The sequence below is a fragment of the Ranitomeya variabilis genome, chromosome 3 (genome assembly GCF_051348905.1).
Source record: "Ranitomeya variabilis isolate aRanVar5 chromosome 3, aRanVar5.hap1, whole genome shotgun sequence".
NCBI classification, from domain to species: Eukaryota; Metazoa; Chordata; class Amphibia; order Anura; family Dendrobatidae; genus Ranitomeya; species Ranitomeya variabilis.
This window is the reverse complement of record NC_135234.1, coordinates 488236506-488255174: the sequence shown is the minus strand read 5'-3', so window position 1 is coordinate 488255174 and position 18669 is coordinate 488236506. Positions and strand designations below refer to the sequence as shown.

The 18669-nt window shown below is 51.7% G+C and overlaps 1 protein-coding gene across 1 annotated transcript in view; it reads right to left on the bottom strand.

The window, feature by feature from the left end:
- Nucleotides 1-18669, bottom strand: part of LOC143817719 (zona pellucida-like domain-containing protein 1) — a 244961-nt gene that overhangs the window by 208735 nt on the left and 17557 nt on the right. The window contains exon 2 of the mRNA XM_077299207.1: nucleotides 15841-16102. Coding sequence (XP_077155322.1) covers nucleotides 15841-16102 — 262 coding nt within the window. The remainder of the gene's footprint in view (nucleotides 1-15840; nucleotides 16103-18669) is intronic.

The following is an 18669-nucleotide window of genomic DNA, read 5'->3' as shown; positions in this document are numbered from 1 at the left end:
TTTCTCCTTGCACACGCTGAATGGAACACGTATAACATTTAGCCCTTTATACAGTCAAACTGTGTAATGGAGGCGAGAGTTCCCTTTGTAATGAGACGCAGCACAGGTGTCAAGAATCCCACCTTGGTGCTGGGTGCAGCCTCCCGAGCGTTGTTATTTGCTGTACAGGAGTCTGCGCTGTCGTGTTATCCCCTGGCCTAGCGCCGTTAGCGCTGCCCATCTTCTGGCATCATGTAATGTCGGCCGGTGCGGTTCGCGATGACCATGAATCCCAGCCCCGCAGTGTCTTAACATTGTTAAAACACTGCGGGGCTGGGATTCAGGGCCTGGCGCAGCACATATGTTGGCCTCTCACACTCGGGTCCTTACACCCGCTTCAGACTGTGCGGCGTCATCTGATCCCTTATCGCATGCCACGGCCATGAAGCCGCACAGTCCGAAGAAGGCGGAAGGAGAGGAGGGACAGGCGAACTGATGCACTGATCCTGCCCATCAATCACACCCTCGCAGTCCCAATAAATAAGACACCGAGGGGCGTTGTGTGGGTCAGGGCGGCCGCAGAGGCGCAGGCAGCCAAACAATGATGCCAGAAGACGGGCAGCGCTACCAAGGGGGTTGCAGCGTGTCATTACAAAGGAAAGTCACACCACCGGGACGGTTAAATGGTCACACAGAGGACACATTGCAGACGTGTTTTCAGTTCCACATGTGCGAGGAGAATACGTTTCTGAGCCACCTTGCACACATGCAGCATTACCGCTGTACAAGGTGGCTGGATAACGTAAAAACGCCTGGGGGAGGGGGGACAGGTTCCCTTCAATTTCAGTTCTTGTGTCTGCGTGGCTTTTGCAGGACACGTTGCCGGCTGCACAGCAGGGGAACAGCTGGCGGTGCTGGACCCCACTGACACATTGGCTGGTGTTTTTCTCTGTGCAGCTAGCACATCTGGGCAAAAACTGGCGGTGTGTTAGAGCCCAGGGACAGCAGGAGGAGGAGCAGGAGGAGGAGGAGCAGGGGGAGGGGAGTGTAGGCCGAAGCCTGCACAGGCGGCAGCTTTGGGTGTGTTGTGTCTGCGTGGCTTTTGCAGGACACGTTGCCGGCTACACAGCAGGGGAACAGCTGGCGGTGCTGGACCCCACTGACACATTGGCGAGGTGTTTGGCTCTGTGCAGCCAGCACTTCCGGACAGCAACTAGCGTTGTTGGAGCCCGGGCTCTGCAGGTGGAGCAGAGTGTAGGCCGAAGCCTAATTGAACCGATTTCAAAAGTCACCTTTAACCCCCCCTCAGGGGTTACAAAGTAGAAGAGCCACAGCTTATGCAGCAGCAGTGCTGCGCAAGTCAAAGGTTGCTCTTGTAATTTTTCTCCTTGCACACGCTGAATGGAACACGTATAACATTTAGCCCTTTATACAGTCAAACTGTGTAATGGAGGCGAGAGTTCCCTTTGTAATGAGACGCAGCACAGGTGTCAAGAATCCCACCTTGGTGCTGGGTGCAGCCTCCCGAGCGTTGTTATTTGCTGTACAGGAGTCTGCGCTGTCGTGTTATCCCCTGGCCTAGCGCCGTTAGCGCTGCCCATCTTCTGGCATCATGTAATGTCGGCCGGTGCGGTTCGCGATGACCATGAATCCCAGCCCCGCAGTGTCTTAACATTGTTAAAACACTGCGGGGCTGGGATTCAGGGCCTGGCGCAGCACATATGTTGGCCTCTCACACTCGGGTCCTTACACCCGCTTCAGACTGTGCGGCGTCATCTGATCCCTTATCGCATGCCACGGCCATGAAGCCGCACAGTCCGAAGAAGGCGGAAGGAGAGGAGGGACAGGCGAACTGATGCACTGATCCTGCCCATCAATCACACCCTCGCAGTCCCAATAAATAAGACACCGAGGGGCGTTGTGTGGGTCAGGGCGGCCGCAGAGGCGCAGGCAGCCAAACAATGATGCCAGAAGACGGGCAGCGCTACCAAGGGGGTTGCAGCGTGTCATTACAAAGGAAAGTCACACCACCGGGACGGTTAAATGGTCACACAGAGGACACATTGCAGACGTGTTTTCAGTTCCACATGTGCGAGGAGAATACGTTTCTGAGCCACCTTGCACACATGCAGCATTACCGCTGTACAAGGTGGCTGGATAACGTAAAAACGCCTGGGGGAGGGGGGACAGGTTCCCTTCAATTTCAGTTCTTGTGTCTGCGTGGCTTTTGCAGGACACGTTGCCGGCTGCACAGCAGGGGAACAGCTGGCGGTGCTGGACCCCACTGACACATTGGCTGGTGTTTTTCTCTGTGCAGCTAGCACATCTGGGCAAAAACTGGCGGTGTGTTAGAGCCCAGGGACAGCAGGAGGAGGAGCAGGAGGAGGAGGAGCAGGGGGAGGGGAGTGTAGGCCGAAGCCTGCACAGGCGGCAGCTTTGGGTGTGTTGTGTCTGCGTGGCTTTTGCAGGACACGTTGCCGGCTACACAGCAGGGGAACAGCTGGCGGTGCTGGACCCCACTGACACATTGGCGAGGTGTTTGGCTCTGTGCAGCCAGCACTTCCGGACAGCAACTAGCGTTGTTGGAGCCCGGGCTCTGCAGGTGGAGCAGAGTGTAGGCCGAAGCCTAATTGAACCGATTTCAAAAGTCACCTTTAACCCCCCCTCAGGGGTTACAAAGTAGAAGAGCCACAGCTTATGCAGCAGCAGTGCTGCGCAAGTCAAAGGTTGCTCTTGTAATTTTTCTCCTTGCACACGCTGAATGGAACACGTATAACATTTAGCCCTTTATACAGTCAAACTGTGTAATGGAGGCGAGAGTTCCCTTTGTAATGAGACGCAGCACAGGTGTCAAGAATCCCACCTTGGTGCTGGGTGCAGCCTCCCGAGCGTTGTTATTTGCTGTACAGGAGTCTGCGCTGTCGTGTTATCCCCTGGCCTAGCGCCGTTAGCGCTGCCCATCTTCTGGCATCATGTAATGTCGGCCGGTGCGGTTCGCGATGACCATGAATCCCAGCCCCGCAGTGTCTTAACATTGTTAAAACACTGCGGGGCTGGGATTCAGGGCCTGGCGCAGCACATATGTTGGCCTCTCACACTCGGGTCCTTACACCCGCTTCAGACTGTGCGGCGTCATCTGATCCCTTATCGCATGCCACGGCCATGAAGCCGCACAGTCCGAAGAAGGCGGAAGGAGAGGAGGGACAGGCGAACTGATGCACTGATCCTGCCCATCAATCACACCCTCGCAGTCCCAATAAATAAGACACCGAGGGGCGTTGTGTGGGTCAGGGCGGCCGCAGAGGCGCAGGCAGCCAAACAATGATGCCAGAAGACGGGCAGCGCTACCAAGGGGGTTGCAGCGTGTCATTACAAAGGAAAGTCACACCACCGGGACGGTTAAATGGTCACACAGAGGACACATTGCAGACGTGTTTTCAGTTCCACATGTGCGAGGAGAATACGTTTCTGAGCCACCTTGCACACATGCAGCATTACCGCTGTACAAGGTGGCTGGATAACGTAAAAACGCCTGGGGGAGGGGGGACAGGTTCCCTTCAATTTCAGTTCTTGTGTCTGCGTGGCTTTTGCAGGACACGTTGCCGGCTGCACAGCAGGGGAACAGCTGGCGGTGCTGGACCCCACTGACACATTGGCTGGTGTTTTTCTCTGTGCAGCTAGCACATCTGGGCAAAAACTGGCGGTGTGTTAGAGCCCAGGGACAGCAGGAGGAGGAGCAGGAGGAGGAGGAGCAGGGGGAGGGGAGTGTAGGCCGAAGCCTGCACAGGCGGCAGCTTTGGGTGTGTTGTGTCTGCGTGGCTTTTGCAGGACACGTTGCCGGCTACACAGCAGGGGAACAGCTGGCGGTGCTGGACCCCACTGACACATTGGCGAGGTGTTTGGCTCTGTGCAGCCAGCACTTCCGGACAGCAACTAGCGTTGTTGGAGCCCGGGCTCTGCAGGTGGAGCAGAGTGTAGGCCGAAGCCTAATTGAACCGATTTCAAAAGTCACCTTTAACCCCCCCTCAGGGGTTACAAAGTAGAAGAGCCACAGCTTATGCAGCAGCAGTGCTGCGCAAGTCAAAGGTTGCTCTTGTAATTTTTCTCCTTGCACACGCTGAATGGAACACGTATAACATTTAGCCCTTTATACAGTCAAACTGTGTAATGGAGGCGAGAGTTCCCTTTGTAATGAGACGCAGCACAGGTGTCAAGAATCCCACCTTGGTGCTGGGTGCAGCCTCCCGAGCGTTGTTATTTGCTGTACAGGAGTCTGCGCTGTCGTGTTATCCCCTGGCCTAGCGCCGTTAGCGCTGCCCATCTTCTGGCATCATGTAATGTCGGCCGGTGCGGTTCGCGATGACCATGAATCCCAGCCCCGCAGTGTCTTAACATTGTTAAAACACTGCGGGGCTGGGATTCAGGGCCTGGCGCAGCACATATGTTGGCCTCTCACACTCGGGTCCTTACACCCGCTTCAGACTGTGCGGCGTCATCTGATCCCTTATCGCATGCCACGGCCATGAAGCCGCACAGTCCGAAGAAGGCGGAAGGAGAGGAGGGACAGGCGAACTGATGCACTGATCCTGCCCATCAATCACACCCTCGCAGTCCCAATAAATAAGACACCGAGGGGCGTTGTGTGGGTCAGGGCGGCCGCAGAGGCGCAGGCAGCCAAACAATGATGCCAGAAGACGGGCAGCGCTACCAAGGGGGTTGCAGCGTGTCATTACAAAGGAAAGTCACACCACCGGGACGGTTAAATGGTCACACAGAGGACACATTGCAGACGTGTTTTCAGTTCCACATGTGCGAGGAGAATACGTTTCTGAGCCACCTTGCACACATGCAGCATTACCGCTGTACAAGGTGGCTGGATAACGTAAAAACGCCTGGGGGAGGGGGGACAGGTTCCCTTCAATTTCAGTTCTTGTGTCTGCGTGGCTTTTGCAGGACACGTTGCCGGCTGCACAGCAGGGGAACAGCTGGCGGTGCTGGACCCCACTGACACATTGGCTGGTGTTTTTCTCTGTGCAGCTAGCACATCTGGGCAAAAACTGGCGGTGTGTTAGAGCCCAGGGACAGCAGGAGGAGGAGCAGGAGGAGGAGGAGCAGGGGGAGGGGAGTGTAGGCCGAAGCCTGCACAGGCGGCAGCTTTGGGTGTGTTGTGTCTGCGTGGCTTTTGCAGGACACGTTGCCGGCTACACAGCAGGGGAACAGCTGGCGGTGCTGGACCCCACTGACACATTGGCGAGGTGTTTGGCTCTGTGCAGCCAGCACTTCCGGACAGCAACTAGCGTTGTTGGAGCCCGGGCTCTGCAGGTGGAGCAGAGTGTAGGCCGAAGCCTAATTGAACCGATTTCAAAAGTCACCTTTAACCCCTCCTCAGGGGTTACAAAGTAGAAGAGCCACAGCTTATGCAGCAGCAGTGCTGCGCAAGTCAAAGGTTGCTCTTGTAATTTTTCTCCTTGCACACGCTGAATGGAACACGTATAACATTTAGCCCTTTATACAGTCAAACTGTGTAATGGAGGCGAGAGTTCCCTTTGTAATGAGACGCAGCACAGGTGTCAAGAATCCCACCTTGGTGCTGGGTGCAGCCTCCCGAGCGTTGTTATTTGCTGTACAGGAGTCTGCGCTGTCGTGTTATCCCCTGGCCTAGCGCCGTTAGCGCTGCCCATCTTCTGGCATCATGTAATGTCGGCCGGTGCGGTTCGCGATGACCATGAATCCCAGCCCCGCAGTGTCTTAACATTGTTAAAACACTGCGGGGCTGGGATTCAGGGCCTGGCGCAGCACATATGTTGGCCTCTCACACTCGGGTCCTTACACCCGCTTCAGACTGTGCGGCGTCATCTGATCCCTTATCGCATGCCACGGCCATGAAGCCGCACAGTCCGAAGAAGGCGGAAGGAGAGGAGGGACAGGCGAACTGATGCACTGATCCTGCCCATCAATCACACCCTCGCAGTCCCATTAAATAAGACAACGAGGGCTGTTGTGTGGGTCAGGGCGGCCGCAGAAGCGCAGCCAGCCAAACAATGATGCCAGAAGACGGGCAGCGTTACCAAGGAGCTTGTTGCGTGTGTCAATACAAAGTCAAATCACACCTGAGGGACGTTTTAATGGTCACAGAGGACACATTTTAGACGTGTTCACTTCAACATGGGCAAGGAGAATAAGTTTCTGAGCCACCTTGAACACATGCAGCATTACTGCTGTTCAAGGTAGCTGTAAAACATAGAAACACCTGGGGGAGGGGGGAAAGGTTCCCTTCAATTTCAGTTCTTGTGTCTGCGTGGCTTTTGCAGGACACGTTGCCGGCTGCACAGCAGGGGAACAGCTGGCGGTGCTGGACCCCACTGACACATTGGCTGGTGTTTTTCTCTGTGCAGCTAGCACATCTGGGCAAAAACTGGCGGTGTTAGAGCCCAGGGTCAGCAGGAGGAGCAGGGGGAGCGGAGTGTAGGCCGAAGCCTGCACTCGAGCAAGTTGAAAGGAAACCTTTAACCCCCCCCCCCCCCAGGCGTTTGTAGCTGAAAGAGCCATTGTGTACAGCACTAATGCTGGAAAAGGTAAACTTAGCTCTTTTAATTATGGTCCTCGTACATGCGGAACCTAACATTTATGAAATGTGTCCCCACACAGCGTTAAACCGTCCGGTAGGTGGAACTTTCCTTTGTCGTGTGACGCAGCACAGCCATCATTTTTACCCCCTTGTCGCCGTTCGCCCCTTCCTCAGCGTTGTTTGAATCTGTCCCGGAGCCTGCGCTGTTAGGTTAGCCCATGGCCATGCACACATGTTGCGCTGCCCGTCTTCTGACCTCATTTGGTGTCAGGCTGGCTGCGCCTGTGCGGGTGCGCTGGCCGAGATCCCGCCTCGCAGTGTCGTCTCATGTAATCCCACCGCGGGCCTGTGATCCGTGCCCGTGCGCAGTGCATATCCTCTCCTCTCACTCCCCTCCCTACGGCTTTTTCAGACTGTGCGGTGTCACGGCCGTGGCATGCTATTAGGGACCAGCTGACATCGCACAGTCTGAAGAAGCCATAGGGAGGGGAGTGAGAGGAGAGGATATGCACTGCGCACGGGCACGGATCACAGGCCCGCGGTGGGATTACATTAGACGACACTGCGAGGCGGGATCTCGGCCAGCGCACCCGCACAGGCGCAGCCAGCCTGACACCAAATGAGGTCAGAAGACGGGCAGCGCAACATGTGTGCATGGCCAAGGGCTAACCTAACAGCGCAGGCTCCGGGACAGATTCAAACAACGCTGAGGAGGGGGCGCACGGCGCCAAGGGGGTAAAAATGATGGCTGTGCTGCGTCACACGACAAAGGAAAGTTCCACCTACCGGACGGTGTAACGCTGTGTGGGGACACATTTCATAAGTGTTTGGTTCAGCATGTGCAAGGAGCATCACGAAAAGAGGCACTTTTTCCCTTTGCATCATTACTGCTGCACAAGGTGGCTCCTTCAGTAACAAACGCCTGGGGGGGGGGGGACAGGTTCCCTTAAAGTAAACTTGTTGTGACTGCGTGGCGGTCGCAGTACACGTTGCCGTATACACAGCAGGGGAACAGCTGGCGGTGCTGAACCCCACTAACACATTGGCGAGGTGTTTGGCTCTGTGCGTACAGCACTTCTGGACGGCAACTGGCGGTGTTGGAGCCCAGGGACAGGTGGAGGAGGAGGAGGTTGGAGGAGGTAGGAGGGATTGCCACACACACAGCAGGGGAACAGCTGACGTTACTGAACCCCAATAACAGAGGAGGGACTGTTGACTGTGCGTACAGCACTTCTGGACGGCAACTGGCGGTGTTGGAGCCCAGGGACAGGTGGAGGAGGAGGAGGTTGGAGGAGGTAGGAGGGATTGCCACACACACAGCAGGGGAACAGCTGACGTTACTGAACCCCAATAACAGAGGAGGGACTGTTGACTGTGCGTACAGCACTTCTGGACGGCAACTGGCGGTGTTGGAGCCCAGGGACAGGTGGAGGAGGAGGAGGTTGGAGGAGGTAGGAGGAGGTAGGAGGGATTGCCACACACACAGCAGGGGAACAGCTGACGTTACTGAACCCCAATAACAGAGGAGGGACTGTTGACTGTGCGTACAGCACTTCTGGACGGCAACTGGCGGTGTTGGAGCCCAGGGGCAGGTGGAGGAGGAGGAGGTAGGAGGAGGTAGGAGGGATTGCCACACACACAGCAGGGGAACAGCTGACGTTACTGAACCCCAATAACAGAGGAGGGACTGTTGACTGTGCGTACAGCACTTCTGGACGGCAACTGGCGGTGTTGGAGCCCAGGGACAGGTGGAGGAGGAGGAGGTTGGAGGAGGTAGGAGGAGGTAGGAGGGATTGCCACACACACAGCAGGGGAACAGCTGACGTTACTGAACCCCAATAACAGAGGAGCGACTGTTGACTGTGCGTACAGCACTTCTGGACGGCAACTGGCGGTGTTGGAGCCCAGGGACAGGTGGAGGAGGAGGAGGTTGGAGGAGGTAGGAGGAGGTAGGAGGGATTGCCACACACACAGCAGGGGAACAGCTGACGTTACTGAACCCCAATAACAGAGGAGGGACTGTTGACTGTGCGTACAGCACTTCTGGACGGCAACTGGCGGTGTTGGAGCCCAGGGACAGGTGGAGGAGGAGGAGGTAGGAGGAGGTAGGAGGGATTGCCACACACACAGCAGGGGAACAGCTGACGTTACTGAACCCCAATAACAGAGGAGCGACTGTTGGGACTGTGCGTACAGCACTACCAGGCAACAACTAGCGGTGTTGGAGCCCAGGGACAGGTGGAAAAGCAGAGGAACACAATGTAGGCCGAAGCCTGAGAAAGTCGAAAGGGAACCTTTAACCCCCCCCCAAGGCGTTTGTAGCTGAAAGAGCCAGCTTGTGCAGCACAAAAGATGCAAAAGGAAAAGGTGGCTCTTTTCATCATGCTCCTTGCAAACACAGAACTAAACACTTATAAAATGTGTCCCCTGCAACCGTAAAACCGTCCCGGAGGTGGGACTTTCCTTCGTAATGTGACGCAGCCCAGCCGTCATTCCTACCCCCCCGGCGCCGCGCACCGGCTCCTCAGCGTTGTTTTATTCCGTCCAGGAGCCTGCGCTGTTATGTTATCCCGTGGCCAGGCACACTTAGCGCTGCCCGTCTTCTGGCATCATTTGGTGTCTGGATGGCTGCGCCTGTGCGGCCGCGCTGGCAGAGAGCCCGCCTCGCAGTGTCTTCTGATTTAATCCCACTGGGGGCCTGGGATCCATGGACATGCGCAGTGCATATCTGAACCTCCACCTCTCACTCATCTCCCTATGGCTTCTTCAGACTGTGCGGTGTCACGGCCGTGGCATGCTGTTAGGGACCAGCTGACACCGAACAGTCTGAAGAAGCCATAGGGAAATGAGTGAGAGGTGGAGGTTCAGATATGCACTGCGCATGTCCATGGATCCCAGGCCCCCAGTGGGATTAAATCAGAAGACACTGCGAGGCGGGCTCTCTGCCAGCGCGGCCGCACAGGCGCAGCCATCCAGACACCAAATGATGCCAGAAGACGGGCAGCGCTAAGTGTGCCTGGCCACGGGATAACATAACAGCGCAGGCTCCTGGACGGAATAAAACAACGCTGAGGAGCCGGTGCGCGGCGCCGGGGGGGTAGGAATGACGGCTGGGCTGCGTCACATTACGAAGGAAAGTCCCACCTCCGGGACGGTTTTACGGTATCAGTGGACACATTTTATAAGTGTTAAGTTCTGCGTGTGCAAGGAGCTAAACAAAAATAGCTACCTTTTCCTTGGGCAGCATTACTGCTGCACAAGGTGGCTCTTTCAGTAACAAACGCCTTGGGGGGGGGGGACAGATTCCCTTACATTTCAGTTGTTGTGTCAGCGTGGCGGTCGCATGACACATTGCCGGCTACACAGCTGGGGATCAGCTGACGTTACTGAAACCCAATAACACTGGGTCGTATGTTTTGACTGTGCAGACGGCACGTCTGAGCCTCAACTGGCGGTGTTGGAGCCCAGGAATTTAAGTTCAGGTGGTAGAAAGATGAACACAACAGGAGACCTGGATAACGTATACAGTGACCTAATTATTCAATCAGGAGGAGGAGTGGCAAATTCCGGCGATATCCAGGCCTTGTTCATTTTCAGGAAAGTAAGCCGGTCAACGTTATCGGAGGATAGTCGCATGCGACGGTCAGTTAGTACACCACCTGCAGCACTAAAGACACGTTCCGATAATACACTGGCCGCAGGGCAAGACAGCACCTCCAATGCATACTGGCTTAGCTCTGGCCATGTATCCAGCTTTGAGACCCAAAACTTGAAAGGGGAAGAGCCGTCTGGGAGTACAGCAAGAGGGCAAGACATGTAGTCTGTCACCATCTGACGGAACCGTTGCCTCCTGCTGACTGGAGCCGTCTGTGATGGTGTAGACTTTTGTGGCGGGCACAGAAAACTGTGCCACAGTTCGGCCATACTGGTCTTGCCTTGGGCAGAGGCACTGCTTCTGCTCCCTCTTTGTGCAGAGCCTCCACCACGGCCTGGACGCACTGAGCTGCTTTGGAATGCACTAGCAGCACTTCTCTCAGTTGGAATGGAGAAGATGATGGAATTGACCAGTGTGTCTTGGTACTCCCGCATTTTTCGCTCCCGGTTCAACGGTGTGATGAGGCTTTCTACGTTGTCCCGGTAGCGAGGATCGAGGAGGGTGAACACCCAATAATCAGACATGTTGAGAATGTGGGCGATGCGGCGGTCGTTTCTCAGGCACTGCAGCATGTAATCCACCATGTGCTGCAGACTGCCAACTGCCCAAGAAACGCTGTCCCCTGCTGGAGGCGTGATCTCTGCCCGCTCGTCATCACCCCACCCTCGCTGTACACACTGAGTACTGGACAATTGTGTAACTCCCTCCTCTGGACGGATGTCTTCCTCCTCCATTGACTCCTCCTCATCCTCCTCACAAACGGTCCCCTGCCTACGCGTTTGTGAGGAACCACGTGGCGCTGACTGTCCAGAAGATGATGGAAATGGTGAATCCTCATCCTCCACCTCTTCCACAACATCATCCCTTAGCGCTTGCAGTGATTTTTCAAGCAGGCAGATAAGGGGGACAGTCATGCTGACTAGTGCATCATCTGCACTCGCCATCCGCGTGGAATAATCAAAGGGACGCAAAACCTGGCAGACGTCATTCATAGTGGCCCACTCTGTGGTTGTGAAGTCTGTACGGCGCTGACTGCGACTTTTTTGCGCCTGAAGCAGCTGGTACTCCATTACAGCTTGCTGCTGCTCACACAACCGCTCCAACATATGTAACGTGGAATTCCACCTGGTAGGTAGGTCACATATGATGCGATGTTCCGGCAGGCGGTGTCGGCGCTGCAGAGCCGCAATGCGCGCTTTTGCCGTGCTGGAACGCCGCAAGTGAGCACACTCTAGGCGGACCTTGTGCAGCAGTGCATCAAGATCCGGATAGTCCCTCAAAAAGCTCTGCACGACCAAATTGAGCACATGTGCCAGACATGGGATGTGAGTGAGGTTGCCGAGGCCCAGAGCTGCCACCAGATTTCGGCCATTATCACACACTACCATGCCTGGCTGGAGATTCGCTGGCACAAACCACACATCGCTCTCCTGCTTGATGGCATTCCAGAGCTCCTGCGCTGTGTGGCTACGATTCCCCAAGAAAATTAATTTCAAGACGGCCTGTTGACGTTTGGCCACGGCTGTGCTCATGTCGGTCGTAACAGGTACACGTTCATCACGGGTCCATGTGGAGGTGGACTGTGACGGCTCCTGCAGCGATGATTCTGAGGAACTGGTGTAAGAGGAGGAGTCAATGCGTACAGAATGGATTCCTGCAATCCTTGGAGTGGGCAGGACACGTCCTGCGCCACTCGCACGGTCTGTACCCGGCTCAACGACATTAACCCAATGGGCAGTGAGGGAAAGGTATCGCCCCTGTCCATGTTGACTGGTCCACGCATCGGTGGTGAGGTGGACCTTGCTACTGACGGCGTTCAGTAGCGCGTGTTTTATGTGTCCCTCCACATGCTTCTGCAGGGCAGGGACGGCTTGCCTGCTGAAGTAAAAGCGGCTGGGCACATTGTACTGTGGGACTGCCAATGACATCAAGTCACGGAAGCTGTCAGTCTCCACCAGCCTGAATGACAGCATTTCCAGTGACAGAAGTTTGGCAATGCCTGCAGTCAGAGCCTGTGCTCGTGGGTGGTTTGACGAGAAAGGCCGCCTTTTCTCCCATGCCTGTACTACCGATGGCTGTAGACTGGGCTGGGAGTGTGTGGATGACTGGGAAAGTGGCGCTGCGGGTGGAATTACAGCGGGTCTCTGGACAACAGGGGCAGAGGTTCTTCCACGGCGATCCTGGGAGGACGCCGAACCAGCTGCGTGTGAGGTAGAGGAAGAGGCAACACGAGCTGAAGAGGTGGTAGCTGCTGCTGTTGGTTGGCCTACCTCTTCAGTGTGTTTTTCTAACTCCGCCGGGTGCCTGTTGCGCACATGTTTCCACATGTTGGAGGTATTGAGGTTGCTGACATTTTTCCCTCTTTTGACTTTTTGATGACACACGTTGCATCTGACATAGCAAATGTCATCTGCAACTGTGTCAAAAAAGGACCAGGCACTGCAAGTCTTGGGAGCGCCCTTTTTGGCTTTTGGAAGAGACATGCTCCTAACGGGTGCCAAAGCGGAGGCTGCAGGATCCGCAGTCTTCCCCCTCCCTCTCCCTCTTTGGGCCGTACGGGGAATCTCTTCCTCAGAGCTGCTCCCACCACCTTCCTGTCCCTCACGCCAAGATGGGTCGAGGACCTCATCATCTACACTACCCTCTGCCCCCAACTGCTCCTCCTGGGTAGTCTCAGCAGCAGAGCACGCACCAGTAAGTGGCACCTGAGTGTCATCATCAGCTGATGCGGCCTGCGATGTGGTGACCGGAGCCACTGGCCCACCCGCCTCTTCAGAGGAAGACAGAAAAAGCTGTTGGGCATCACTGCACCCTGCCTCTTCTTCCATTTCTCCAATGCTGCTTGGCTGGCCCCCTGTTTCCAAGCCAAGAGATTCAGAGAACAGAAGTAGAGACGGCTCCTGTCCTGGGCTCTCTGTCTGCCTGGGCAATTTGGCAGGTGGTGAAGAGACAGATGGCTGCTCTCCAGTGCTCTGTGTCTGAGAGGATGTGGCACTAATGGAAGTTGATGCATTAGCTGCCATCCATCCGACAACAGCTTCAATTTGTTCTTCACGCAGCAGCGGTGTACGGCGCTCGGACACAAAGCTTCGCATGAACGACTGTTGCCTGGTGAAAGTGGGTGCTGATGAGTCACCGGTGCCCGCAGCAGGCACAGAATCCCCACGTCCCCTCCCTGCTCCGCGACGGCTCCCACGCCCCCGTGCCTTACTCACTGCCTTCTTCATCTTGGTTGACTGATAAAGATAAGCAGAAAAGTACTAACGGATTTGTGTGCTTATTCCTGAGCAACTCCTCCTAACAGGTATAAGAAGCACTAATTATCTAAAGTGTGGACTAGACTTTAATATGAGCTAATGTGGCCTACAGAAATGTAAAGTGGTGTAACTGGTGTGTTTGGTGAACTTTATTATTTATTTATTTTTTGGGGGCTGAACTGACAACAGATAGAGCTGCAGTCACACGGAGACCATGCAGACAGACGTAAACGGCGCTACAAGGCCCAAAAACCCTCCTCTACTTTATCCTATGTAGTGTTTTTCCACAAATTAGCTGGAGACGGGTGGAAAGACACTAATAGGATTTTTTTGAATAAATTAGCAGCAGACTACACTATTTGGAAAAAAAAGAAAATTGATTTGGCGGTATGACGCAGTGAAAAACCCTGAGCTGGAGACAACCAGGCTATAGCTGCTCACAGATTACAGGGCGAGCTGCAGTCACACGGAGACCGTGCAGACAGCCGTAAACGGCGCTGCAAGGCCCAAAAACCCTCCTCTACTTTATCCTATGTAGTGTTTTTCCACAAATTAGCTGGAGACGGGTGGAAAGACACTAATAGGATTTTTTTAAATTAATTAGCAGCAGACTACACTACTTTGAAAAAAAAGAAAATTGATTTGGCAGTATGACGCAGTGAAAAACCCTGAGCTGGAGACAACCAGGCTATAGCTGCTCACAGATTACAGGGCGAGCTGCAGTCACACGGAGACCGTGCAGACAGCCGTAAACGGCGCTGCAAGGCCCAAAAACCCTCCTCTACTTTATCCTATGTAGTGTTTTTCCACAAATTAGCTGGAGACGGGTGGAAAGACACTAATAGGATTTTTTTAAATTAATTAGCAGCAGACTACACTACTTTGAAAAAAAAGAAAATTGATTTGGCGGTATGACGCAGTGAAAAACCCTGAGCTGGAGACAACCAGGCTACAGCTGCTCACAGATTACAGGGCGAGCTGCAGTCACACGGAGACCGTGCAGACAGCCGTAAACGGCGCTGCAAGGCCCAAAAACCCTCCTCTACTTTATCCTATGTAGTGTTTTTCCACAAATTAGCTGGAGACGGGTGGAAAGACACTAATAGGATTTTTTAAAATTAATTAGCAGCAGACTACACTACTTTGAAAAAAAAGAAAATTGATTTGGCGGTATGACGCAGTGAAAAACCCTGAGCTGGAGACAACCAGGCTACAGCTGCTCACAGATTACAGGGCGAGCTGCAGTCACACGGAGACCGTGCAGACAGCCGTAAACGGCGCTGCAAGGCCCAAAAACCCTCCTCTACTTTATCCTATGTAGTGTTTTTCCACAAATTAGCTGGAGACGGGTGGAAAGACACTAATAGGATTTTTTTGAATAAATTAGCAGCAGACTACACTACTTGGGAAAAAAAAAAAAAAAAGGAACAGTATGAGGCAATGAACCACCCTCCCTGAACTGAATACAACCAACTATGGATGGCCTATGTGGCTGCACTCAGACTGGAGACTGGGCTGCACTCACACACACACACACACAGACCCTGCAGATCGCTGTGAAAACAGCGCTACAAGGCAAAAGCAAGGTGAATAGTAGGTGAACACAGCGGTTGCTAAATTAGCCTTTGGAAAGCACAAAGAAGCAAATCGCTATCTCTAAACTGTCCCTCAGTCAGCAAACAGCGTCCTGTCACTAACTGAATTCACAGCAGAGTGATCGCAAAATGGCGCCAGCGACTTTTAAACTGCATCATGACATCATTACACCAGCCAATCACAGCCTTGCCAGTAGTTTCATGCCCTCCATGCTAAACAGGATGTGCCCACACTTGGAATCAATCTCATTGGCTGAATTTCTGCTTTTTGAATCTTAGAACTTCCGATTCCGGTATCCGATACGCGGCAAGTATCGGAATCCCGGTATCGGAATTCCGATACCGCAAGTATCGGCCGATACCCGATACTTGCGGTATCGGAATGCTCAACACTAGTCCTCAGTCATTTTTATATGTGTTCTAAGGAGATCTTTAGTGGCTTTATCAGATTCTAATATTTGGTTCTTTATCATGTTTTGTGCATTTATCTGTTTTTGTCATATTTTACCTTAGTAATCCTTCTGGAGATAAATAAAATTACGTATTATTTTATTTTATTATTTTATTCAGGTTAATAGCCAGTTAAATTATGTAACACATTATCCAGACGAACAGAGTAAATAGAACCAAGATCAATATGGTAATGCAGTGCCATACAAAGTAAAGACCCTACTGATTGGCACCGACGTGTGTCCTACAGTTCCGAGAATCTAACTTTTCTTGTACAAAAGAAAAATAAATTCAAGCAATATAAACAGAGAAAGATTTGTAAAAAGCGTAGCTTACCACTAGGTTATTTGCACAAGATTCCAAGGTGCTCAGGTTGATGGTAAAAATAACCACTGCCGGGAAAGTATTGTTGTTTATGAAGCCTCTGCAATGAGCATCACCATGTTTCCCATTAAGTGATAAGTCTGTTTCCGAATAACCAGAAAAAAGAACTGTGCAAAAGTTTATCTTCATTGTAATTGTCTGCACACCGCAGTAGACACTGATATCTCTTTCCGCTGCCAACAACAAAAAGAAAGACAAAAAAGCAAATATTGTGCTGAATATTAGAAACTGATGAACATCTTACTCTTGTTCTGAAATCCATAACTAAATTATTTTTCACTACTTGTCCACACTAGGAAATATTGGGATGTAAACAATATATAACAATAAACACAACCACTTATACACCTGGAAGTTTGTTTGCTACCACAGAAGTAGGTTGTAAAGGATTTGTGCCTGGCAAAGGTGTAAAAACAACATAAAGATCATAGAAAAAATTGTCTATTTTTATCCAGAAAAATGGTCAGTTTTTCTTATGTATTGTCATTCATATACAATCCATGTCATTCATTTTTAGCAGTGAATACAATTTACAAGACCAAATGCAATTTACTGCGTTAAAGAATATTGATGTACAGCTCTGGCAAAAACTAACAGACCACTGCAAAATGTTCAGTTTGTCTGAGTTTTCTCTTTATAAGTATATTTTTTGAGTAAAATGTAAATTGTTCTTTTATTCTATAAACTTCTTACAACATGTCTCCAAATTTCCAAGCAATACATTTTTAATTTTTTTTCTGAAAAGGAGAAATGGTAAAAAACAAAACAAAAAACAGTGCTTTCAAACCTCAAATAATGCCACTCCACAGGGGGAATCTCAAACCATGTCCTCTACAGTCTCCCATTCTTCCCCAGTCGCAGAGGAGCCAGCTCAGCAGAGACGGCAGTCCCAGTGTCTTGCTCAAGCTGATGCTGAGCGTCTGGTTAATGCTGTCATCCCAGGTTCATCTATTACAAACAGCATTAGTCAGCGGCAAGCAGATGCTCCAGGCATCAGGGACTTTTTGTCAATTGAGCAAGCCCGTGGGACAACCTCTCTTCGGAGGTCGGGGGTCACATGCTCAGGTCCTGAAGCGGTCCTAATTGGACCATGGGGAAGGTCCCGGAAGGACACAGCTATAAAAGGTTTGCATGGCCGCTCGGCCATGCACTAGTATAAATCCAAAATCATGTATGTGTGGATGTGTGGATGCAATCTGATGAAAGCTCCTAATTGATCCCCTTCCCTAATCTTGTTGACTGAGTGTGGGTGATTGGAGCTAACTAGTGCCAGATTGTGCCATCTAGCACAAGGCCCGACAGTACTGCGTCTAAAGCAGCGTGACGCCATGCGCAAATAGTGCGCTTTCCTGGCCCAAGCGTAGGATGGTTAGTGGCATCCGCCAGAGCGGCACTGTACACACACAGTGCCGTAAATCTTTAGCTAGTTTTTCCCTGGCACTCACAGTTGTGGTGCCGAATTCTAGTGGGTCTAGAGGGACCCTAGCCCTGTGTCCTTGGGGCAGGGGTATGCGGTATTGCGGCCCTGTGACGCAACAGGGTTTCCCTTCTACATACCGGGTGAAGTTAACCAGTGTGTGTTTATGTTATACCGCCATTTACTGCCCGTCATTGCTAAGCAGCAGGTGTCATATCTGCACGGTGGACCCCGGGCTGTGAACACACCTTATATCCTCTTTAATATTATTTGGTGCATTCTGCCAGCCCTAACACATAATCATTTAGAAACATCAATACTAATGTCTCAACTCGGGAAGAGTTCAGAAATCAATATTTTGTGGAATAACTATGATTTTTAATCACAGCTTTCATGCATCTTGGAGTGCTTTCCACCAGTCTTTCACACTGCTTCTGGTGCAAAAATTTAAGCAGTTCTTCGTTTGATGGCTTGTGTCTATACATCATCCTCTTGATTACATTCCAAAGGTTTTCAATGGGGTTCAGGTCTGGATATTGGGCTGCCCATGACAGGGTTTTGATGTGGTGGTCTCTCAATTTTTGCCAGAGCTGTATTTGTAAAAATCTGGAGTAAAACGGACCAGATTCTTCTTCCATGTCCATAGATTTGATCTGGCGAATCTCATCCAAAATACAGAAGAGAGTAGTGCATGCTGCAATTTTTACCACATTGAAGATCCATGTGGAAAAACACTCATCTGAAAAGCCTAATTGAATAATATTGATCCAAGTGATGCTCGCGTGATATCAGTTTTTACACAGACAGCACTTAGATTGAAATTGTATGCAAACGTAACCTAACAGTGAACAGAATTTGGACATCCTAAAGGTTAAGTCAAACATTACACTCATACTAGAGGAACCTTGTTGCAGATGAAAAATGACAATTAAAGGATATTGAACCTGTCTTCCGATGGTGAGGAAAAAATTGTTATTAATATACCGTACTTACTATTTTAGCGTACACAAATACCCCAATTATCAAACGTCGTGTTTGGTCCAATCTCCCATTCAGGAACTCTTTTTCATTCTCTTCTGGTCTTGACAATGTCCAAGTCACCATAAGTATGCCTAAGGAGAAGCTGCGGAACCTCAGTACAATAAAAAAACTACTAGGGAGCTAAGCCTGATGGAACTAGTGCTGGATGAAAAGCCAGTCATGCTGAATATAGTTGTCAAAAAGACTTGTCGTTTCTGATGGGGAGTTAATTTGGCATGGATTAATGAATGGGGTTCTAAATTTATGAATGAGAACTTAAATATTGACTGGAGTTTTTCGTTGACTTAGAGCATGAAGAAAGATCTGAACAGCACATTTTTTTT